Genomic DNA, 23,245 nt, shown 5'->3' with positions numbered 1-23,245 from the left:
TACACAAAGAAATCGAGATCTAAACCCACAATACACGTGATTTAGGATACCAACTGAAAAGAAAATTGTCTATATAATAAACCTTGTCCAAAACAGTAACACCTTAGCTAATATAAAACAATAATATAGGGGATCTACGGATTTATATTTTTTGCTTTCCCCTTAATTACTCGATGTAACAACTGCAATACTCTTATAGGGATTAAAAACACATATGCTTGTTTAAGTTTTTTAATCACAGTTCTTTCTTAGTCCACAGTAAATTTTCTTTGGAATAAAATAAAAAAATCATAGTACAAATTACTGCTCTTCATTTTGTGGAAATTGTATAAAATATATCAAATGAGAAAATTGGAGTTAGCGACTAGCAACCCAAGATATTTATCCTGCTGAATACAGCAAAATGAGAGCAAATATGGCGAACACAAAATGACAGCAGAGCTCATTTAAAATATGGTCCTGATTTGAACCTATCTGTCGGTGCTCACTAAAGAACAAGTTTAAACATACATATATCCGCCATAAAAAATAAAAATAAATAAAATTCATGTCGACTGAGTACTAGCTACCACATGTTCACCTCGACAAGAAAGAAAAAGTTATCACATATTATTAATATTGTTATTGAGAATGCACACACAAATATGCAAATTAATTAGAATTCAAAATCGAAAGCTGCTGCTGGTACTGGCTGTACCGTATTGTTTTTCTCACCTTCACCAATGATATTATGCTTAGATAAATCATCATCAGCACTAGACCTACCTTGATCAGAAGAATCAAGGCCGGTGTGCGGTACTACCGGAGAAGCTAGAGACTGGTTTTCCGGCGAAGCCGAGCGGGTTTGATCATCTGGCCCTTGAATATGATCAGAAGGTGATACAAGTATGCCTTGATTGTACAAAGTGCTTAATTGATGAAAATACGGGCAAGTCCTAGAGTCAAGGGACCTCTTCTTGTTAACATCCTTTGTTTTTCTAAAGTACTTATTAATGTTCTCCCATTTCTCTTTGCACCTCTTTGCACTTCTCTTATAACCCTTCTCCAACATCCCTTGTGAGATCCTCTCCCAAAGAGGAGCTTTCACAACTCCATTCTTGTCTTGATCAGCACTGCCATTGTTGAAGAGACTGCACCTCAAGTTTATCAGAGCCAGCACTTCATCTCTTGGCCACCTCTTCCCGAGGTCTTGTTTATCTTCATTGGAAGTAAGGTTTTGGGTATTGAGATGATCAGAGCTAGGGTTTTCTGGAGGTATGGGGACTTTTGGAATGGTTGGAGTTGGAGCAAGAGTACTTGAACTAGGGCTTTGGGGTGCAAGGCTTTCAGTTAATGAAATAGGTGTGCTGGGGTTATTTGGAGTGTGGGAAGAAGTACCAGGCTTTTGACTTATTGTAGATGATGCTGGTTCTTTCTCCTGACTACACGTGGGATGATTAGGGTTTCGTGCATGATTAATCAAGGAAGATGAATTAGTGCGATGATCATGATCAGGACTGGGTTCTGAAGAAGTAGAACTAGAACTTGATGATGCGAATTTCTTCAAAAACTTAATAATTGTAGTTTGTCTGTCACCAGCAATAGCTTGTTCATGTGCCATAATTTCAAGCTCCTTGTTCATCCTGTCCATCTCTTGCTTCTTCCAAGCTTCTTCCCTTGCAAGCTTTTCTTCACTTCTCTTCACCATGTCTTCAAGAAGCTTGCTGTGCATCTCTTCTTGCTGAGCCATCATCCTGTTCACGATGTCCTCACAGAAGCCCTTTAACATCTCAAATCTTCTCTGTCGTTTTCTCTTCCTAACAACATTGCTCTTTGTTCTTTCCACGACCTCTTTCTCTTTGTCCTGGTCATCAAATTCCTTGCTGCCAGCAACCGTTTCATTTCTTGTTGAGTCTTCATCCAAAATCTGGCACCTGCTATCTTCATCTCCTTCATTATTGCTTGGCTTTTCCACCTTTTGTTGGTTCTTGTTTTCAGCCCCAGCAGCTGCCTGATCAGGGTTTTGATCATCGCCGCCATGACAGAGCTCCTCAAGGTCGCTGAGAAACCTGTAGTTTTTGGTGAAGTTAATGTTGTTGAAGTATCTGCTTTCTTCTTCAAATTTCTCTTTGCACTTCTCGGCACTCCTTTTGAAGCCAAGCTCTGCTAGCTTCCTGCTCACACCATAAATATGCATAAAACCAGCAGAAGCAATGAGCAAGTAAGAGCATTTAGTCACACTATAGTACCCCAAAAGCTAGCCATGCTCCTAAATAATTAATTAAAAAATATATTGTGTACGGGGGGATCTTTATGTTTTTTAGTGAATATGTCCAAGATGGTCCTTTCCCACTCTCTCTCTCTCTCTCTCTCTCTCTCTCTTATACTAGTAAACAGTGACTAAAATTCCATTAGCATTGATAAAGCATCAAGCCTACCTTTTTTAAAATCAAATCTCATAGGTATAACCGTATAAAGATAACCCTATAGTTCATCAAAAGAGAAGCATTTGGATGAATTAATTATACTAGTAGATATATAGATAATTATATAGGTATGTACCTTGAGACATGTTCCCAAGTGAACTCAGGGAACCAATTATCCATGGTAGATCTGATCCTGAGCAGTGCAAGCAATTCATCATTACTCCAAGGATCACTAATCGGCACTTGCGATATCGATGATGATCTCTCTCTTTCAATCTCCAGGTTGTTATTTATGGAGACCAAGTTGCTTTCTTTCTTCTCCTCATGATTTTTGGGGGTGGCTGATTGGCGGTGCAATTGTACTCCTGGATTATTGAGAAGCTGATGCTGATGGGGTTGGGGTTGGGGCTGAGGTTGAAGCAGAAGTTGATGATGATGATGATGATGATGAAGATGATGATGAGAAGGGTTATTATTGTAATTAGGATCAAAGGGAGCAGCAGCAGCAGCAGCGGCAGCAGAGAAGGTGTTAATATTAGGTGGAGGGGATGAAGAGGCATGGAGAGCTGCTGGGAAGGAAGAGAGAGGGAGAGGGAGAGGGAGAGGGAGAGGGAGGGAAGTTCTGGAGGCTGCTATGAATTGGTGTAACTGCTCAGCTGGGACTCCATCAAACATGTTTGTGTGTGTTTGTTGTTTGAGTGTGTGTTTGTGTGTTTCTCTCTTCTTTACCCTCTCCTTTGTTTGCTCACTGTAAAATGGCAAAATGTTAGAAAGAAAGACTACAAGAACACCAAACCTTCTTTCTCTCTCTTCTCTCTCTCTTTTATCAAGGACTTTTGTCCTATGCTCCTATCATGGAAGAGAAAAGATAGATAGCCCACCACACCGTTTTAGAAGAAAGTGAAGTCACCCTCAAACTGGGAGAAATTATTTGGTACATGAAAAGGTGATATGGTATATTCACAACATCGACTCAATTATTACACTAGTTTTTCTTCCCTTCTTCTTTTGTTTATATTGCAAGTGAGCAACATTTAACTCATACATATTCACTACAACTTGTTTCAAATAATTAGGTTTGGATATTAAAGAATGAAATTGCATGTAGTTATTTGACCTCTATATTCAAGTGTCAAGAATTAACATTGCCAAGTTAATCTTCAAAATCATGGGTTTTTTTTTCTTTCTAATTCTTCCTTTTATTTTGTCAAAATTTGGAAAGAAAAGAAGGAGTCGTCTGAGACTATTTGATCTACATGCAAATGCTCTTACTACCGAGTTATGAACACGTTGGCTTTTTCCTTAAATACACCCAATGAACTACAATATGGCTTAATTTGGACCTAATTAATAACCCAAGCCAAAACCTTTTTCCCAAATGTAGGATGAAATCATATAATTAGGTGAGTGTGATCCACGGAGATAAGGGTGAGAATGGTGTTGGGATGTAATATATGTATTGGGGGGAAATGATACTTAATCTCAAAATGATTTAATTTATTTTTTGGTAGTATTTGGGGTCCTTCAGAATCCTATGCAGTAGCTGATGCTCATGATGGTGTAATTAACGGCAAGGAGATGGCAGGACACGTGAAAACATGCAGAGACTGGGACCAATTTATTTAAGGAAGGTGGGTCTTTCGAATGGTACAAGGCAGGATACAATAAGTATTCTATACCTCATCAATCACAGCCAGCCCCTCTCAATTTTCATCCATCCGATCTCAGAGAGAGGCCCCAAAAATATTTACTACTTGAACAAAGAGAATATTTCTTCACCTGGTGATCCATTCAATTTCTAGTTTTTTTCTTTCTTTCTGGGTTTTCCCTTTCCATTCGAAATAGGAAAAAAAAAAAAACAATGAAAATAGTAAAAAATGGGAAATTGTAAATCCAAAAAATCCAATAGGTTTGCGTCGACATAAAGCTTCACTGTGAGCTGACCTTCTTTTTCGGCTAATAATTGAGCTTTTTTTTTGGGAACGTTTTGTGTTGGTAGTCCAAGCCAAAAGAATTGAGACTTTTATTTTCCCTGTGTCTGTTTGGTCTTTTTGTAACAGCTTTGAATGAAATATTATGAGATGGTCTTATAGTGTGGGGCAAAGGGTCTTTATTATGGCTGAGTATATAATTCACCAACTTGCCCCATGCATGAGTTATTGAAAGGGATGTATCATAGGTTGTAGTTGTTACAAGGGTGCAATGGAAAAAGTTCATCCTCCTTTGCCCATTTTTCCAACTAGAAAGGAAAGATTGACAAACACTTGCACTGCAGGGGTGTGGCTAATTGCCTGCTGCTTAATTTAAACCGACTTTCATATTAACGAGACGAGAGAGGATTCGAACTCGAGACCTCTTCTAATATTAGAAAAAGAAGTATTATTAAACCAAAATCTAATTGCTCTTCGACTTGTAATTTTAATTCCATGTTTTTCAGTCCTGCCATATAGTCCATTGATAGTGTTTTGATCAAGTCTAGAACCTGGAGCTCATCTCATAGTTCAAAACGTATACGGTTAAATAACTATATTTTGTGAGTAATAATGCCCATGCGGGGATAGCTCAGTTGGGAGAGCGTCAGACTGAAGATCTGAAGGTCAGGTGTTCGATCCACCTTCACCGCATATATTTTGACAATTTTATTTCTTTTTAGAGCTAGTATTCATATTGTAATAACTAGTTTGGCCAAATAGTAACATCAAAGCGGGGATAGCTCAGTTGGGAGAGCGTCAGACTGAAGATCTGAAGGTCAGGTGTTCGATCCACCTTCACCGCATTTGAATTTATAAGTTTGTTTGTTTTTATTTTTTTATTTTTATTTTTCTTCTGAACTCAACCAGAACTGTGGGACGGGTTTGGGCCTCAGCATAAACTTCCCTTAACCTAACATAATGTTTTGTGTTCTTTTGTCTGACGACAAAGTAAACAAGCAAATAAACGCGGTCCACGTGAAAAAGCTTTTTGTTGCTCAAATGATTGTGACATCAAGCTTTTTGTTCCACCCAGGAAGAGTAATCTCTTCTCTGGTCAGCGGCTCATATTATGAGTTTTTATCAGTATCTCAGACGGATATCACTCCATGATGAGATTTCCATGATATGTGACAGATAAAATTTTCATGATCACAAATTACTGCGGTAGAGTTTTAGAGGCATGGTGGAATGCTGAGGAGATCAAAGTTCAGTCGAGGGCAGAAATTGAATAAAACAATTTGGGATTTCTATTATGTGAGACAAATAGAAGCAAACTGATTTTTGTAACATTTATGAAAAGGAAACCTGTTATCCAATCTTATTCCGTGCTGAAATACAATTTCATTCATGTGTTAATCAACAAACCAGCAGGAACAGTAACATTAATTTGTTCTTAAAAGGCAAGATCCTAATGCATGGAAGAGTGCGATCTTGGATTGCTCCTGTGCCATGTTTAAGTTTTTCAAATTAGTCCCTCCCCGGTATGAATTCCATCTTGGATGCCATACTTCACCGCAAGTAGCAAGTTGCAAGGTGCACGCTAGTTTAACGTTTTATGAAACGCAACCTGCATTGACAATTGTCAGTAAATTGATTAGCCTAACTGGAATTGGAAAGTTTTCCCATTATATAGAGTAGGATTGGCCACAGTTAGGTTTAAGAAAGCCGGCATGTGTAGTATACAATCATATGGAAGATAGTTGAACTAGTAGAGCTTAAAGGAGGCACATACAGATGTCGATGTCTTCAGTAGCTCTCTGATGGCCATTGTTGCATAACAAGAAGCTGGGAGAGTAAAGCTCAACTTGAGAGCCGTCTGAGTTTCCTGAGGATTAGTATCACAAAGGGATTCAGCTTGTGGCAATTCTTCTCCCTTCGCCTTTGCCCCATTATCATCTGTCTGAAGCCCTATATCGTTGTCTAAGCACTCTGATTGTTTTGTTTTATCATGCAATCTTCCATCTTCATTTAGACTGGATGGTTTGGTTTTGGCAATTTTGTCGAAGTCTGTGTCCACCAAAGGTTTATTTCCATCAATATATTTTAGTATTTCCCTGGAACAATGAAAATCAAACAATTATTGTATGCTATTATTTGATAATTGAAGTGTATGATCAAATTATTGAAGAGGAAAAAAATGAGAGTAGCTCTACCATTCAAAGTCCATTGGTTTTTGGAAGACCCGCCTATAGCTTCCAGTCATGCTGGTTATTGAGAATTCCCTAAAAAGAACAAGAAGATGTATGCATTTAATTAGAATAGAAACCCATGAGAGAGAGAGAGGGGGCGAGGTGAGGAGGAAAAGAGGAGTGTACTTGACATTATGCACGCTCTCTGTCAAGCTGATTGCATCCTGATTGATATATTGTAAACACAAATTCAGGAGGAAAATAAGATGGATTATAAATTAGAAGGAAATCAAATAAACATTGGGAAAGCCTGAAATTGATGCTGAGAATAAGAACCTTCTTTGCCAAATCATGAAAAACGTGAGCAATATCGTTTTCTGGAAAAATGACTCTGGAGCTGCAAAACAACAAAGTATTAAAGAACTTCATCAGTCGTAAGATGGCCGGAGAAGCATACAATCAGGGAAGACTGTCAATCTTTCCTTACCCGGGCATTGGAAGGACAACATCATCAATGGTGTAATTTCCACTAAGGATATCTTCTGCAGTTACAGCCTGCCAGATGGTAAGCCATCTTAATATTTCATTTCTTTTAAGTTAAAAATAAAAAGCAAAATCCGAACTCAAAGGTGGCTTGTGTTTTGTAGATCAAGTTACTAAGGTGGCTTTAATCATAGAATACTACTTAGGACAGCAGGGGAAAAAGCCAACAACCTGGACACAACTAACCTTCACAAGATTAAGCCTTTCCTCAGGAAGATTTGTTCCAGATATATCATCTAAATCAATAGGATCAAGCGTATCATTACCATTTTCATCTACACATTTAGAACTAACAACTTCTGACACCTTTTCAGTTTCATTTCCTTTACAGTATACCAAGTCTCCCAACACAACTCGGTCAGTTCCTGCCACATGGGGTAATAACTTTGAGTTTAAAGAAAGTGTAGCACACAAAGATAGTTGCAATGAAGCTTTGAAAATGGAAACAATGATGATGGTGACATGAATATCATATTTACACTTCATTTACATAGAGAGAGCCAGATAACAACATTTTTTTAAAAGATATATAACATTCAGCTGTAAGATCAGTCTAAATGAATTGGTCGGGTTATCTCCAATGAATCATCAGGATTCAGAAAAAACCAAAGGTGGCATACCATATTTCTGCACCCTCATACTCGCTGCATGGTTCCACAAATAGCTTTGGTAACTATGTACATACCTGAAAAAAGGGTGGTAATAATGCAGAAGAATACCAAAAATCAGAAGGATATTGGGAAAAAAGAAGTTGCAATATCAAAGCAGAATACAAATATTGCCCTATATATATTTTTTGAAAAAGATAAGTTTTATTTCATAAAAACCATACAAGAAGGTGGACAAGTAAAAATATTGCCCTATATACAAGCTTGCATTGATTGACTTGCACCCACCCCCTTCTCTGAAATCATGGTTTTCATTTAAGGTATATGCAAATGAGAAGGAAAACCAAGATGAAAAAGAGATGCAACAAAAATACAAACATAAATGTTAAATTAAGATGGCCTCTATTTACGAAGTTAGAAAAAAGCAACTCAATATGCATGCTAGAAAATCACTTACATCATCCTCAAAGTTCTAGGAATAGCTTTCAAAGCTTGCAAGTAGTTCCCAGGACATTTCTTCAGACATTGCAACTGTATGAGAACAAAGAAGAGGAAAATTTATGATCAGTCATGACATGAAGCACAAGACAAAGTAATCCAATTCAGCAATACCATACAGATATTATGATCACCATGCTAGATGCATGAAAGTTACATAAAGGATGCACACTTACAGCAAAGCCAGGGATGGATTACTCACAAAAACAAAAAGATTTATATATAGAACTTACTTTTTCAGGATAGTTTATAGAATCAAGAAAACACTGCATGACCACACGAAGCAATCATAGTTGAGGACTTACTATAGCTTTTTCAGAAACCAGATGTCGAGGTAATTGCCTCAGGGTCCCTTCAATATCATTAGTTTCCTTATAATATTCTCGTGCCTCCGTAATTGCATTTTTTTGTAATCAAAGATCAAGTTAAAGAAAACAAATACCAACAGAACACTACAGAAGCATGCACTAAACCAGTTTATCAAGAAGTAGAGTAGAAATGAAAAGAAAAGTATCTTCACAATACCGAGTAACATTAAAAGGATATCCCCTTCTCTTGGATCAAGGAACAAGCTCACAGTAGATTTCCACTCTCCTCTGAGTAGTGTAGCTCCAATAAGGTGAGTTGGCACAGAACCACTTCCAAATCGCTGAATTCATCATTTAGAAGTTATTTTACTAACCACAATAAAATGTAATCCACATACCTTAAGAAAAAATTGTCATATAGGTTTAGATGAAAACGAGAGAAAAAAAAAAGTGTTTTAAGAAACAAGAAACCACTTGTCCGAAAAACAAAGGAACCAGGTACCTAATGTCAATAACATTTCTCTTTCTAATTACATCATTATTGCAAACAAAGAGTTTAAACCAGGAGAAGATATATTCAGAGAGACAGAGAGTACTTGTAAACCAAAGTAGTTAATAAATCCCTGCTTTCCCAAGGCAATTACAGATGCTTTGATGGTATCTTCAGAATCTGCAACAACTCCTCTGAGACGATATGTGAGTGCATACAATGAGTGAATGAGATTTTGAAAAGCAAAGCTAGCCATGAGTGATTTTTATTCAAGCTCACATAAATGATCATGGGGAACAATCTTACCTCAATGTAATTGTAAATCGGTTTCCCAAGAGTTGGCCTAGGACAAGTCCTTCCTTCACATAGCTAGACAAATGCAACTTTTATTAGGATGTGTTAAAAACCAATTGGGCGGGAATATCAATTAAGTCACAATTTATCGGCCTTACCAGAAGTCACCTACTTTGATACCAATCAACCTATCATTAAGAGCGGCTAATCTACTTGCAAGCTGCTTAAAAACTGTTACCTGGAACAAATATTTCTTCTAGATAAGCAAATATACAACATTTAAAGGCATAAGAAGAAAGATTAGTGAGTATCAATTACCCTTTGAGTTGTGACAGCACGCTTATCCTTTGTACCAGCAAACCCAAAGGACCTTGGCTATGAGAAGAAAAAAAACAATAGCAATCTATTAAAACAAAAATAAATAGTATCAATCTATTAATACAAAGATGAAAAAAAGAATTATAAAGTTCTACATATCTGACCCATCTCAACTGTTTACAGGAAAAACAATAATCAATGTTTTGCTCTCTGTCACTTTGGTGAAATTTAAGTATAGAACTAAATAAAATAAAATTATCTTTCATCACCACTACTTCACAGGCCATCGCTAACATATGGACAAAGATCAGGAAGTGTCTACTTAACAAAATCAAAGACAAGAAGAGATAACCAAAGTGCAATTTTTATTATAATGAATGTGTTAAGTGTGTCCATGCATGCAAGGAAGCAGAGAGTAAAGGGTGACCAAATTATTAACTCTACAATGAGTTCCTTAAATCCTAATATCGGAGTAACAAAACCCTAATAATTACTATGAAAATACATCAGGCAGTGAAGATGTTAACTTGACAATCATTGTCAAAACAGTAGTCATATGTCAAATGTTGTTCAAGCCACTAGTTCTCAGCTGGAACCCATACCTGGATACCAAGCATCTTTGCTATAATTCCTAAGGCTTCCTGTGTATCCTTGTTCTCCTTGTAAAGATGAAACCTGTACATTCACATTAGAAGACCTTTTAGATAAGCTGAAGCAGAACTTTTCTTTGCCAGTCAAAAGAAAAGGCCTCTTAAAGATCACTTTTTAAAAAATATTTTTCTATAGCATCTTAAAGGCAGAAAACACCTAGTTATCCCTTATGCACAAACTGAAACGGGAAGAAAAAAGCAATAAAAGATATTTAAATTATGCAGGTATCTTTCTACGATGAGTGAAGAATTAAATCTTTAAAAGAGCAGAACCCCCATCAAACACCCTTTTACCTAAGGAACTTGCCAACATTCTCTGACCAATCATCTGAACCTCTGCTATCAAATGGTTTATCACCTCTTTCTTTTCGTTTTCTTGAATTTCTGCCTCTGCTGTTCTGTCCTCCTGAATTTATTCTCACCCGTATGCATTTTGATGAAGCATCTGGTCCATCAACTGTGTCGGTGACAAGGAACTTGAAGTTTTCCTTAAAAAAATTATGCACTGCCTGAAAGACTAATAATGTAAGCCATAAATGAAACTGAAGGATAGAACTCGGTTTACTTTGTTTTATTTCCAAATAGGGTGGCAAAGGTGGGATAGGCAGATTTATTTTTGCACATTATTTGCACCTTCCTTTTCACATTAGTGGATATCAATGTTCATTGGTCCACCCTGACTTCTCTGATTGCACAAGTTTCAGGTCTAGGACGCCATGCAAAACACTATATAAATTAAACTAATGAGATAAGACCAAACTGAAAAACTAACCGTTCGATGAGATTTATCATAATCTGGGGAAAGAACAATAGGCAAAATACTATCTTCACTGCCGGAATTAATTTGATTGATTATAGCTTCCAATCGCTCAGCATCATCAGGGTCAACAAGAGATCTAAACGATTCAATTTCAGTGGTATAATCTTTACTTGTAGCATCATGTGTCTTTGTTTCAATTTCCTTAACTGTCTGCATATGTTAGAAAAGTTACGCTTCCATAAATATTATATTGGATACATAATGTACGTACAATTAATAAGAATAACATTATAAACTTATCTACCTCTGCTGGGGCATCCAAGTTGGTCAAATGAACAACATTTTCCTCCGTATCTACTTCGTTTACCATAAAATCAGAATATCTAGATGAGTTACCAACAAAAAGAACAAAAGTTAATAGATAGACAACTGGTTTATCCTTTTAAACCACAGAAGATGCTGAATTTCATGAATACAATTCAGGAAAATAACAACAAAAAAGATGCTGAATTTCATATCTTGTGGTTATCGATCTTCAAGTTCCAAACTTTAATTACTATGGAACTCGGCGCTCATGAAGTTATTCACACCCTCAGTTTCACTTTTGGAAGCAAATTTCTTGCTACAAAATTTTAGTTTCATTTCATTTTCCTACACATTCCTAACATCCAAACACAGCACAACGAGAGAAATAACAACAGAACAGAACGCTCATATTTCTCGTACCCTCCCAGCCAGACAACTTCCCAGTAAACACCGTAACCACAAACTACATTTTATTCATGCACACACACATATATATATTCAGACCTTTGCTTTAAAATGCCGCGAAATCCAGGGAGTTGAGAGATGTAGCAGAAGATCCCGACGTCTGGTTCCTCTGTAGTTTTCATGGCCGTTATGATTTTCAAGGTAGTTGGTGGTGGTGGAGTTGCGGAGCAGTAGGGTTTTAGCATAGAGAAGCACGATGGCACAGGCTTAAGCCACATTTTGATTTCGCGGTACCGCTTTACCCGAAAACGCACCGTATTACCGCGAAACCTTGAGTTTTTTATTTTATGCGAAAATTAAAAAATAGTCAATTGTACGAAGTTACGATTGTGCCCTGACCCAGCGAGAGTGAGCCTGCATAGAGTAGGAGAGAAAGAGACAAGTGCAAACTCCTGAGAAAGTGCGTTCTGAGTAAACTCCCTCTCTCTTCCAATCACAGATCCAAAAGCCGGCTAGAGAGAGAAACAGGAGGCTTTGCTTGTCGAATTGGCGAAGATGGTGAGCAAAACAGAGGAGACCCAGTTGAACAGGCTCGAGAACCAGGTCGATAATGGAGGAGGAGGGGCTTGGGAGTACCTCTGCCTGGTCAGAAAGCTCAAGGTCCGGCGTTCCGAGAAGGTGCTAAAGCATGGCTTGTCGATCTTGAACGACATCAAAAAACGATCAAGTCTTGGCCCGGACGGTAAGTTTTGAGCTTCGGTTGTTGGTTAATTCCATCTGGGATTGTGTGTTTTTATCAGATTGGTTTGAATTGAGGACGCATTGGAATTGCTTAATATGGTGAAGATTTTGGGTTCTCTGCAATTTGGCGGGTTGATTCTGTGTTAAGTCAATTAGGTTTTTGTTGTTTTGCGTTTGTTTGATCATGATAGCTTGATTTGAATTGAGCATGGATTGGATGGAATTACTTAATGATGAAACAGGCTGAGCTCTGTGCAGTTTGATGTGTTTGAATTTATATTAATGGGGCTGTAGTTACTTTGCAGTCTATTCTGTCATAGAAGCTTAATATGAACTCAGTGTAAACAAGGCATGTCCTTGGTTATATGCATCCTCCAATTTAAAGTTCCTCTTTATTGGGGAGAGCTTTTGATGTCTGACTATCACTTTGTATTTTTCGATGTAGAATGGACTTTATATGAGCAAGTTGCAATTGCAGCCATGGACTGCCAATGTCTTGATGTTGCAAAGGTATAATATTTGCTTTGGCCTATACTTTTATAATTGCATAGCTTTAATTTTTGGCCTTGCAACTTTAGGCTTCCCTGCTTAGAAGGGGGTCAAATATTGGTTTTGGTATAACCTACTCTTTATTTGAGAGTTGCATATCTGTGTAAGGCAAATGTGCTTTTTCTTTCCTTATAAATTAGTTGTAGTGCTCATGTGCTATATTGAGTATATTCTGCAAATTATGGAAAAGTTAAGTATGTTATCTTATGCCTACCCTACTTAAACTTTTGCAGGACTGCATTAGGCTTTTACGGAAGTCATTTCCAGAGAGTAAAAGAGTTGGTAAGAGGAAATAACTGATTTTGAAATCTGATATTACATCCTGTAGTGGTATCAAGATATTTGGTACCTTTTTTATAGGAAAAATATTTGGCTAACTGGAGTGGAAATTAATGTTGTTGGCTGTTGCTATGTGGTGGCTTAGCTATTTTCTTTGGCATAAATCACAGGCAGGCTAGAGGCTATGTTGCTTGAGGCGAAGGGAGCTTGGGCAGAGGCAGAGAAGGCTTACTCGAGCTTTTTGGAGGAAAATCCACTCGATCAAGTAAATCATATATAAATTCTTCGTGCAAAGATGGATACGTTTATTTCTCTTTTATATGAGAAAAATAAATTCTTTTCTGAGGAAAGATAAAGGAAAATGATTATTTATTTTTCTTATGCAGGTAATACATAAGAGAAGAGTAGCTATGGCGAAGGCACAGGGAAATATTTCAGGAGCCATTGAGTGGCTTAATAAGTATTTGGAAATGTGAGGCATATGTTAAATTCCGTGAAAGAAAATGATTTTATGTCTGCAAGAAAAAAGTTGCTAAGTTGTCTTTTCCCCCTTTTGGCAGATTTATGGCTGATCATGATGCTTGGAGAGAGCTGGCTGAAATATATGTTTCCTTGCAGATGTATGTTTCTGGCAGACCTATCAAAACTTAGTGGCTTCAAATTGCCTATGCTTTGTTGTCAATTGATAAGTTATGTCTCTCTGTAAACTAGGTACAAGCAAGCTGCGTTCTGCTATGAGGAGCTGATATTATCTCAACCTACTGTTCCACTTCACCACTTAGCATATGCTGATGTATGTAACCTTTTTTCCCCCTTACTGTCCAATAATTCCTTTTTTTTACATGAACTTTTTCTTTGTTGGTTTTCACGGCTAAAGAATAATTGTGATTAAAGAAAAGCTCCTTGTACCCTCTTGTTGAAGGGTGTAAAAAGTTACCTAAATCTTCTTATATCATCTCCCAAATTACTGTTATACTATACCAGCCTTCCCTTGTTAACAATGAATTTCAGCTAGAGTCAAGACCGGCTTCTTTTTTCATAAAGTTAGCCATTAAACTGAAAAAATTACATACTGGAGTCAAGCTAGAGTCAGAGTTAGGATAGGATATCCTGAAATAGAGGGCCAATGAGAGAATTGATTTTGTGTATGAACTCCAAATATGAACACCTAGTATCTAACTTGCAATGAACAACCTTGATAGTTGATCTTTTGTTTCCGTACTATTTGGAAACGACAAAATGTGAGTCCTCTGAGAAAGAAGTAATGTAGCATTGCATATTCAACATGTGGTCATGATTACATGCTTTAACAGCACTAAAGAACCCCATTAAAAAGTGAATAAATGTCTGATATTGTGCTCTCTGTGGTTAACAGGTGCTTTACACACTTGGTGGACTAGAAAACCTTCAGACAGCAAAAAAATACTACGCATCCGTTATAGACTTGACTGGGGGCAAGAATATCAGAGCACTTTTTGGTATTAACTTGGTGAGCGCTCTCTCCCTCTTGAGGTGCATTGATTCAGAGATACACACACATTTATATTGGAGTAATTCACGTTTTAGACCATTGCTGATCCTGCTGGAGCTTAGAGTTGTCTATTACTTTTGTTTTCCCATCTGAGTTATTTTTGGTGTATTCGTATGATTCTGAAATTAGACACCTGCTATTTAATTTCATTATTCAAATTGTTCTGTCTGAGCCCTTTCTTTTATCCATCTTGTGACCAACTTGAATTACTGAAAGAAAGTGTGTTTAACTCCTGCCTTCTTCCAGTGCACTTCTGCAATTGGACAGCTTGCAAAAGGAAGGAACAAGGAAGACAAGGAGAGCTCAGAGCTACAATCACTGGCAGCAACAGCCTTGGAGAAAGACTACAAGCAGAGAGCTCCCGACAAACTTTCCCTGCTTACTACTGCCTTAAAAAGCTTGAAAGTTTCATCATAACTCCTCTGTCTTTGAAGAATCTTCGTATAATTGCCCCGACTCCGATAGCAATATCATAGTTATGTTAAATGATTTTTTGCCTTTCTTCTTGGTTTGTGTCTTTTTTTCCCAAGTCCTTAATAAGAGGACGTGATGTATTCTTTAGGATGCCAGTGCCACAGTGGCTAACTAGGAATGTTTGAGTGAGTAGTGAACCCCCATTTCCTTTCACAATTACTTTCAGATTTGCTCCTCCCGACTCTCTCTTTTGTGGGTTTAATCTTCTATCTTCCATTTCTTTTTTTTTTCTACTGATGCAATGCAACTATTATATTAGGAGGACATTGATGCTATTCTTTCCTATCCTTTCCTTTCCTCAGCCAATTTTCACTTTTCAGTTTACAGGCAATATTATTAAAGTAAATTTAGGTTTTAGCCATAAAAAAACTTTCACTTTTGGAAAAAGCCAAACCTTTTTCAAAAAAGACAGAAAAACTTCTCGACTTTCAAATCAAAGACATGCAAATGTAAATGATTCATTAAGAAATCCAAAAATAAATAAGGGCAATTTTGTCCATTTTGACTTCTTTTAAAAAAAATTTCTTTCCTTTGGGTTTTTCCAAAGTCTCCCTATTATTAATTATTAATTTGTTTTTTATTAACTTTATTAAAATCATATTTAGTTTGTATAATGACTAAATAAATCGAAAGAAAGTGTCCAGATAAGAGGGAGAATAAACGTGTGATATATATATCCTTTTTATTTTTGGAGGAAGAAATTTAGAAGAGAATATGGAAAATATATATAACCCAAGCTATAGAAAAAGAAAAGAGTATAACACCATAAATAATATAAAAGATATTTTTCCATCAGAACCAAAAACAAAAGATATGTAATTTGCAAAAACAACAATTAAAAAACTTTTAATTTTAATCATGCCATTTTCGTAAATAATCGCATTAAGTAGTGGCAATACAAGCTGAGAAAGACAATATAACCCACCGTCTAAAACTAGGGTTTGTGCTCTAGCGCATCTATCGTCGTCATTGCCTCTTGTTCGCGTACCTGAGCCCTAGCCACCTCCTCTCTCACAACATGGCCGTCGGGTACATCTCCCTCCTTCTCTCTATCTATCTATCTCTCTCTAAATACTTACATGCGCATTTATATGCCTGTAATTTTTTTGTTGGTTCTCATTTGACTCAAATTGTGATGAATTTGCAGTAAGAACAAGAGGATTTCGAAGGGTAAGAAGGGTGGGAAGAAGAAGGCGTAAGTTGAATTCACAAGCCCCTGGTTTTGTTTGGTCTTATTTCATATATGTAAAATGTGTCTGTATTATATTGTTAATTATAAAAAAATCTAGTTGAATTTTTGTAAGAATCATATTTGGACGTTGACATTATTGAATAATATGATGCAGAGCTGACCCATTTGCCAAGAAGGACTGGTATGATATCAAGGCTCCTTCTCTCTTCACAGAAAGGCAGATTGGCAAAACCCTCGTCTCCAGAACTCAGGGCACTAAGGTCTCACTCTCTCTCTCTCTCTCTCTCTCTCTCTCTCTCTCTCTCTCTCTCTCTCTCTGTGCATATGTATGGATATAATTTTATATGTATCTATGCATTGGGTTACATTTTATGGTTTTTTTATTATCTAACATCCCCTGTAGAGCAGTTTGATTTAGATCAGGGAATAAGGAAGCCATGTATTTGTTTTGCTTTAATCATTGTGCACCTGCACTGATTAATATCTGATTTGTTGCTTTTATTGAATTCTGATGGTTTGTTTTCATCCTTATCAAACAGATTGCTTCTGAAGGACTCAAGCATCGAGTGTTTGAGGTTTCTCTGGCTGATCTCCAGAAGGATGAGGAGCATGCTTACAGGAAGATCCGGCTAAGAGCGGAGGATGTGCAAGGGAGGAACGTACTCACTAACTTCTGGGTATGGTACTGCATAACTGCTATTAAATTTTCTTTAGTAGATATGGTGTATTTTTGTTTGAGTTGTGAACATTGAAGTATATTTTGGTCTTTTCTCTATTTCCAGGGAATGGATTTCACCACCGACAAGCTGAGGTCGTTAGTGAGGAAGTGGCAGACACTGATTGAGGCTCATGTGGATGTAAAGACTACTGATAACTACACCCTTAGGATGTTTTGCATTGCATTTACCAAGAGGCGTACAAACCAGGTCAAGCGAACCTGTTATGCCCAATCCAGTCAGATTCGTCAGGTTCGTTTTAACGTTTCATTCTCTCTTCCATGTTGTTTATTCTCTGATTCCAAGTGGTAATGTTGGGTTGCTTTATTTTTGGTCTCTTGCTCTTGTTAGATTCGACTCAAGATGAGGGAAATCATGATAAACCAGGCTGCATCCTGTGATCTGAAGGACTTGGTGGCAAAATTTATTCCTGAGAGTATTGGCAGGGAAATTGAAAAGGCAACATCCAGCATCTACCCACTGCAGAATGTTTTCATTCGAAAAGTCAAGATCTTGAAAGCTCCCAAATTTGATCTTCCCAAATTGATGGAGGTATGTGTATCATGCAGGTTTCCTCTTCAGTTTCAGTTTCATGTTTCTTTGTGTAATTAGATTCTATGTCTTGTTGTGGTTTATGAACATGCGTAGATGAGTGTGCTATTTAGCAATGATCAATGGGTTTCTGAAGTTTTTCTGTTCTGTTGTCACTAGGTTCATGGCGGAAAAGAGGACGTCGGTGTGAAGGTGGACAGATCAGCTGAAGAAACAGCGCCTGAGGGAGAGACCGAAGTTGTCGGAGTATGAAGCTAGCTGTGCTTTATTAAGCCATCATTTGCTTTACTTTTAGGGGAGTTTTGTTTGTCTTTTCAGACAGATGCAGAGTTAGTGCATCCTTGAGAGTGTATTTGAACATTGTCTAGCAGTTGATGTTCGATTATCACATGAAAGATGCTTTAGTAATTTTTTTAGAAATTTTTTGTATGGTCTGCGAGATATGGTCATCCTTTTCAATGTCTGATTCTTTCGAATACAGCTGCTGAGGTTTTTGCACTACTTGTTTTATTTTGTTTAATTTCTACTATCCGAATGTTTACCCAGCCGGCCCATTGAATATTGTAGGAAAATTGCCTTGCTTTTTAACGCCATTGAGGAGAGTCTGCATTGCATTTTGGGAATTAATGTTTGCTATTTGCTAAAGTCATGTATGTGGTTTTTTCTTTTTACATAAGCCAAAGGTGGTAGCAGTTATAAAATTTTCATTTACCATTTACCCAAAAAAAAAAAAAACAATTGAACAGATGCTACAGCCTTATTAGCTTTAGGTGGATTACCGTTTCAAATCGAACCCATTCATAAACCAAGTTCTTGAAGTTCTTTTTATTTCTGTTCTAGCAATAATTCTCACTACCAGCAAGGATGCGTCTGTGCTGCTCCGGCAATTTGATATTATCTTAGCATATTTTCCAGTTGATTAAAAGACTATGCAAAGAAGCAACAGTAACTACACATCCCATAACATTGAATAGAAGACATTAGGTAAACTCGAATCCTTGGTGTTTTTTGGGCAACAACTCTATCATAAGAAAAGATAAAAATTGCAAAAAGCCACATCTGTGATAAAATTTGTATCACAACAATGCAGCAAAGAATAGATAGGCCTTAAGCCTCAGCATTACAAAGGAAAACGCAAGGGCTTGACTGGAGCTTGTGGGAAGTCAATGCTTCCGTGGTGATGCGAGAGTTGGGAATGGTGGAATGGATCTCAGAACTAACTTCCTGCCGCCCCTCCAAGCAGCTGACCCGAACTCGCTGCCGCTGTGAGGAGGTGAAACCCTCTTTGAGTTTGGAGAGGTTGACTTCACACCACTGGGTTGTGAGCAGCTATTATCCAATGCCTCAAGAGTTCCCTCTTCCGGAATTACCTGAAGATGCTTTTCAGGCTGAGGAGATGACAGAACAGAATGTAGAGAAAATATTTTCGGTTTCCCACTAAAACTGGCTGTGAGTTGGCCTGAGGGTCTGCAAAACAAAATAACCTTCAAACATTTATAACATGAAGTTACATACAGTCCATCAATCTAACAAATCAGTCGATTAAAAACCTGCAAATCCCAGGAAGTGTCATTGGGAGATCTTGATCCTTCACTCTCCCTAAGCTGACATCTATTGCATCCTTTTTCCGAACTCGTGATTTGTGTTCTTCAATTTCACTTTCTTCAGCTTCTATTTGATAAAGAAGAAGAATAAATTGAAAGTAAAAAAATTTGTAGATCCTATTAGAAACATAAAATAATATGTTAAATTTCGTATGACTACTCTTTGTTTTTTTTTCCGTTTACTTGCACCACATATGGAAGCACATATACAGGGTAAGGCAAGTAGCTTTCTTTTAGCTATGAGATCCATCATATAAATCATGTTTGCTCACCATCTTTCCGACCAAAAGTGTTTTTACACCCTATGCATCGGCAGAGAATGGAGCATCCAGCACCACCCTTGATAAACAAATTAAAGGGCCCATATCAGTTGGTAGATATATATCAAAATATTAAAGAGATTTAGAAGAGCGTTACATTCATACTAAACAGACTAAAAGTTGGTACCTGGAAGCATTCACAGTATTTTTTCAAGCAAACTGATTTTCTACAATTGCATCCCCTTTTATGCCTAGCTGAAGTTGGGGTGGAGTTAGTTTCCTCCTGCATGGGGAAAATTGTGAGTCTACAAGGTTATAATTTATAGCACAATGGAAATTTTCATAAGAAAATAGTATCAGATAAATCATGGCATCCGACCACCACAACGCAATCCTCCTATGGCTTTTGTGATAAATGATATCTCCAATCAAAAATTGGATTGCAATGCAGTGGTGCCTCCTAAATCTGATGTTTCAATGACTTATTGTCATGTCAGAACTTATAATGTCAGTCGTAATTTCTAACCCCAAATTGTGGAGTAGCATTGATGCTACCAATCACTTTGGGAGCAAATGCAAGTGGGTTGCGAGATTCAATCAGTCTGCGAGCCTCTACAACAATATTTTCGTAAATAGGCTTGTTGAAGCATTCTTGACATGAACAAGGCTCAATACAGTAGAGACCAGCAGCAAAACAGTCACAGTAACTGCGTCAGTGAACATAGGAGGTCAGACTAAGAGAAGAATGGAGAAGAAAGAAAATGCTAAAATACTAATCAGTCGATATAATGCAATAAACTCACATTTTTAGAGATAAAGTACGAGCAGCAATAATAGGCAGGTACCAAAAAAAAAAACTCACAGTTTTAGGCATTTTGACCTCTTACAGTTACAGCGCTTGCAGGCCAAGCTTTCTCCTACATGTTGTGACTTAAGCCTGCAAGGTATCAAACGTTAAAACAATAGATTTCAAATGGTGAGGTAAAAAAGAATATGGTAGTCAATAGAATCTTCTGCACATGCCTTTTATTCTCAGGACTACTATGGTCAGATTCTACACCAACTGGTGCACATGCTTCGGGAGGAGTTTCTGCAATATGAACTTCACTTTTGCATGATTCATCACGAGAAACCTCACTGGGAGTCAAACAAGTACTAGATATCTTGGAGTTCGGAGTCTCTGTTACTTGACTCTCAGAAGCCTGAGTCTCATGGTTTACAACTTTACTCAAGTTACTTTCACTAGTAGTTGCAAGAGCATTCAAGTGCAAACCAATACCAGGTAACCTAGAAGATGAATAATCACAACCCGCTGTAGTTCGAATCAACTTTTTTTCTACAACGGTGACTTCACAATTGGACTGTAATGGGACTGAATAACTGCCACTAGTATCACATATTGATTTCCTTTTGTGACTTTCTGCCCTTTCAAAATCCAAACACCTCCTGCTTATTGCGTACGACTGAGAACTATGCTGAACATGGTTAAACAAAATTGTTGCATTATTATAAAATCAAAATGTATGTACTTGAGACTCTGTGAGCGAGTGTGTGTGTGTGTGTGTGTGTGTGTGTGTGTGTGAGAGAGAGAGAGAGAGAGAGAGAGAGAGAGAGAGAGAGGAAAAATTCATAAAAAATAGAGAAGTAGGGAATGCCAAGACATGAAATGAAAGTCATCGGAACCATTGAGTCATTAACCTCTACAAAAATATTAGTCAAACCAGTATATTACCTTGCAGCTAGAATGGATACACTTTGGGCACTTGTCATCCACATTTAACTTATCCAGCAAATTTCTAGAAAGTATTGCTGGTGCTTCATCTGTTTCCTTCAAGTCCCCAATACCTTCTGATTGATTACTGAACTTTCCCAATTCGTATTGTTCACTAGAATCAATAGGACCAGATTCCATCACCTCCATATCATTGTGATTATCTTGTAGGATGTTTGATATAAAACAGATTGCCCCAGGATCTACTGTTTTAGGATCTTCCCCGTCAGAACTCTCTTCAATGGTTGTTGAATCAAAATTTAACAGATCAGAAGCATCAGAAATCAACCTCGTCCAATCAACTGCAGCTGCTTCTTTCTCACGCTCCATTCCGCAAATTCTGCGCAAATGTGTTTCCCTTTCAAATGAAGAGTGCCTTTCTTCTGAATGGTGTACAACGGACTGAACAAGTGATGCCGGTGTGGCAGCTGTCTCCAGCACAGTATCTGTGGCATCACAAGGCACATTTCTATCTGGGCTACCAGAACTATACTTCAAGGTATTTGACAACTCAATTGCTAGTTCCAAATTCTCAGCTGGTATTGCATTGGTAACCTCTGTACCTGAACTTCCAGGTGTAAAGCATTCTGGTTGCTTAGTGCCACAATAAGATTGTTCAACAGCAACTGGGACACTTTCAAGTTTATCACTTGGGTTTGGAGTCTGGAATGATTCCGGATTTGATGCCTCAGAGGAGTGATGCCTGACAACATTAACAGGACATAAAACACTTGTGTAAAACTAACAACCAAAATGTTTTTTTTTTCAAAATTCAATTCATCAAAGCAGGAAGAGATGATCAATTATACCTTCTGAGTGAGAATCTAGTTTCACCGAGGGAAACATTCTGTGGCGAAGTAAAAATAGATGGAAGAGATGCAAAAGTTAGCGAGTTGAAGGTGTGATCATTTCCTCTGGACTTGACTGGCTCAATTGGAGAAAGATTGCTAATGTAGTTGAAGACGGGGGAATCCTGCATGTTGAGAAGCAGTCATTCTCACTGTATGGCCTCGCAAACGTAACAAATTTTAAATATTTGAACTAAAAATCACAAAGGGAGGTACAAATATCCTCAAAATTGTTGCAGATCAGAACAAACCCATTTATGCACAGTGGCAACAGACAATAAAGCGTAGGCACAAACATACTAAAAACACAAATTGAAGCAAACCCAGATTCTCAAATTCAAGCCCCCATTTGTGACCAAAAAACAACCAAATAAACTGAACCTGAAGCTAAAACCAGAACCCATAAAACCCAAAAAATCATAAATCATAAATTTTTATTTTTATTTTTTTTGAACTCACAACAATTGAAAATGAAACTCGGTTTTCCTTGTGTAAAGAAAAACAAACCTCATATTTAGAAGGAAGAGGAGTGGTGGGGGTGGTTGTCTGATTCTTCAGAGGAGTGTCCATGCCCACAGCATAAAACTTCAGCAAATCATCACATCTCTCTTTCTCTCTCTACAATTTTGAAAGTAAGGCAGAAAGAAAGAGAGTGAGTGAAAATATTGGAGGGACTTGGGAGGGGCGGCAAGGCGGGAAGAGAGGGATTTCTCTTCTTAAATTTTTCCCTGTGGGGACCGCCCTTGACCACTGACAACAAATTTAGACGACGTTGTCTTTGAGGTTTCGTTCATCAACACGACATGTCGGTTCTTAATAGGCTCGAAAGTAAAAGACGGCCCAATTACTATAGCACCAGAACGAAAAGCCCAATTAGGTTTTACCGTGGCCCACAAGTAATTACCAGATTTTGGGAAACCTTCTCTTTTTTTAACTGCGGAAAGCTAATCCAAACTAAATTAGGAAACCCAAATTTGTTTTCTACTTTTTCTTTTGGATTTCCTAAGTTGGTAAGGAGACTAGTCTGATTTCCATATATGT

At 37.6% G+C, this 23,245-nt stretch overlaps 5 protein-coding genes and 2 non-coding genes across 8 annotated transcripts; 4 read left to right on the top strand and 3 right to left on the bottom strand.

Moving 5' to 3' along the window:
- Positions 440 to 3,270, bottom strand: LOC18775068 (trihelix transcription factor GTL2). The gene is made up of 2 exons (XM_007208536.2): positions 2,542 to 3,270; positions 440 to 2,153 (listed from the first exon to the last, which is right to left on the bottom strand). Exons 1-2 carry the CDS (start codon positions 3,078 to 3,080, stop codon positions 656 to 658), a joined length of 2,037 nt encoding a protein of 678 aa, XP_007208598.1. The 5' UTR covers positions 3,081 to 3,270; the 3' UTR covers positions 440 to 655.
- Positions 4,957 to 5,029, top strand: TRNAF-GAA. Its single transcript has one exon. It is a non-coding gene; the product is annotated as a tRNA-Phe (tRNA).
- On the top strand, positions 5,109 to 5,181 carry TRNAF-GAA. Its single transcript has one exon. It is a non-coding gene; the product is annotated as a tRNA-Phe (tRNA).
- On the bottom strand, positions 5,603 to 12,007 carry LOC18772586 (multisubstrate pseudouridine synthase 7). The gene is made up of 20 exons (XM_020566214.1): positions 11,787 to 12,007; positions 11,281 to 11,359; positions 10,989 to 11,186; positions 10,511 to 10,725; positions 10,169 to 10,241; positions 9,567 to 9,623; positions 9,407 to 9,486; positions 9,261 to 9,323; positions 9,061 to 9,148; positions 8,703 to 8,805; positions 8,462 to 8,565; positions 8,116 to 8,189; positions 7,671 to 7,735; positions 7,237 to 7,415; positions 6,995 to 7,062; positions 6,844 to 6,904; positions 6,694 to 6,731; positions 6,532 to 6,600; positions 6,111 to 6,432; positions 5,603 to 5,945 (listed from the first exon to the last, which is right to left on the bottom strand). The coding sequence occupies exons 1-20, from the start codon at positions 11,963 to 11,965 to the stop codon at positions 5,919 to 5,921; spliced, it is 2,142 nt and encodes a 713-aa protein (XP_020421803.1). The 5' UTR covers positions 11,966 to 12,007; the 3' UTR covers positions 5,603 to 5,918.
- Positions 12,004 to 15,492, top strand: LOC18772691 (ER membrane protein complex subunit 2). Its single transcript, XM_007205568.2, has 9 exons — positions 12,004 to 12,429; positions 12,874 to 12,938; positions 13,211 to 13,259; positions 13,427 to 13,521; positions 13,643 to 13,728; positions 13,817 to 13,876; positions 13,968 to 14,049; positions 14,632 to 14,745; positions 15,034 to 15,492. The coding sequence occupies exons 1-9, from the start codon at positions 12,243 to 12,245 to the stop codon at positions 15,202 to 15,204; spliced, it is 909 nt and encodes a 302-aa protein (XP_007205630.1). The 5' UTR covers positions 12,004 to 12,242; the 3' UTR covers positions 15,205 to 15,492.
- LOC18775083 (40S ribosomal protein S3a-2) lies at positions 16,166 to 18,241 on the top strand. The gene is made up of 7 exons (XM_007205676.2): positions 16,166 to 16,290; positions 16,409 to 16,456; positions 16,608 to 16,713; positions 16,993 to 17,130; positions 17,236 to 17,421; positions 17,521 to 17,721; positions 17,881 to 18,241. Exons 1-7 carry the CDS (start codon positions 16,280 to 16,282, stop codon positions 17,971 to 17,973), a joined length of 783 nt encoding a protein of 260 aa, XP_007205738.1. The 5' UTR covers positions 16,166 to 16,279; the 3' UTR covers positions 17,974 to 18,241.
- Positions 18,658 to 22,886, bottom strand: LOC18772422 (protein tesmin/TSO1-like CXC 2). 2 transcript variants are annotated; one of them, XM_007208139.2, is made up of 10 exons: positions 22,712 to 22,886; positions 22,166 to 22,329; positions 21,318 to 22,059; positions 20,609 to 21,060; positions 20,448 to 20,522; positions 20,112 to 20,292; positions 19,773 to 19,868; positions 19,598 to 19,664; positions 19,272 to 19,392; positions 18,658 to 19,188 (listed from the first exon to the last, which is right to left on the bottom strand). In XM_007208139.2, the coding sequence occupies exons 1-10, from the start codon at positions 22,772 to 22,774 to the stop codon at positions 18,885 to 18,887; spliced, it is 2,265 nt and encodes a 754-aa protein (XP_007208201.2). In that variant the 5' UTR covers positions 22,775 to 22,886; the 3' UTR covers positions 18,658 to 18,884. The 2 variants fall into 2 exon arrangements, with proteins under 2 accessions (XP_007208201.2, XP_020420856.1); XM_020565267.1 differs by having other exon boundaries at positions 20,466 to 20,522.

This window comes from Prunus persica, chromosome G6, assembly GCF_000346465.2.
Source record: "Prunus persica cultivar Lovell chromosome G6, Prunus_persica_NCBIv2, whole genome shotgun sequence".
Classification (NCBI taxonomy): Eukaryota; Viridiplantae; Streptophyta; class Magnoliopsida; order Rosales; family Rosaceae; genus Prunus; species Prunus persica.
Note: the sequence above shows the minus strand (reverse complement) of the source record. Positions and strands in the feature narration are given on the sequence as shown.

Bases quoted from the DNA above. Each gene is read 5' to 3' on its own strand.
- LOC18772691 (XM_007205568.2), top strand. From the start codon at position 12,243: ATGGTGAGCAAAACAGAGGAGACCCAGTTGAACAGGCTCGAGAACCAG. The intron at 13,260-13,426 runs GTAAGAGGAAAT...CATAAATCACAG, and splicing joins TCCAGAGAGTAAAAGAGTTG to GCAGGCTAGAGGCTATGTTG. The intron at 13,729-13,816 runs GTGAGGCATATG...CCCTTTTGGCAG, and splicing joins CTTAATAAGTATTTGGAAAT to ATTTATGGCTGATCATGATG.
- LOC18775083 (XM_007205676.2), top strand. The intron at 17,131-17,235 runs GTATGGTACTGC...CTCTATTTCCAG, and splicing joins ACGTACTCACTAACTTCTGG to GGAATGGATTTCACCACCGA. The intron at 17,422-17,520 runs GTTCGTTTTAAC...TGCTCTTGTTAG, and splicing joins AATCCAGTCAGATTCGTCAG to ATTCGACTCAAGATGAGGGA.
- LOC18772422 (XM_007208139.2), bottom strand. From the start codon at position 22,774: ATGGACACTCCTCTGAAGAATCAGACAACCACCCCCACCACTCCTCTT. The intron at 19,869-20,111 runs GTTAGAAATTAC...TTCCCCATGCAG, and splicing joins ATGCTACTCCACAATTTGGG to GAGGAAACTAACTCCACCCC. The intron at 19,393-19,597 runs GTGAGCAAACAT...TTTATCAAATAG, and splicing joins CACTTTTGGTCGGAAAGATG to AAGCTGAAGAAAGTGAAATT.
- LOC18772586 (XM_020566214.1), bottom strand. From the start codon at position 11,965: ATGTGGCTTAAGCCTGTGCCATCGTGCTTCTCTATGCTAAAACCCTAC. The intron at 9,487-9,566 runs GTAATTGATACT...TATTTGTTCCAG, and splicing joins GTGCTGTCACAACTCAAAGG to GTAACAGTTTTTAAGCAGCT. The intron at 8,190-8,461 runs GTAAGTCCTCAA...GTTCTCATACAG, and splicing joins TGGTTTCTGAAAAAGCTATA to TTGCAATGTCTGAAGAAATG.
- LOC18775068 (XM_007208536.2), bottom strand. From the start codon at position 3,080: ATGTTTGATGGAGTCCCAGCTGAGCAGTTACACCAATTCATAGCAGCC. The intron at 2,154-2,541 runs GTACATACCTAT...TGGTGTGAGCAG, and splicing joins ACTTGGGAACATGTCTCAAG to GAAGCTAGCAGAGCTTGGCT.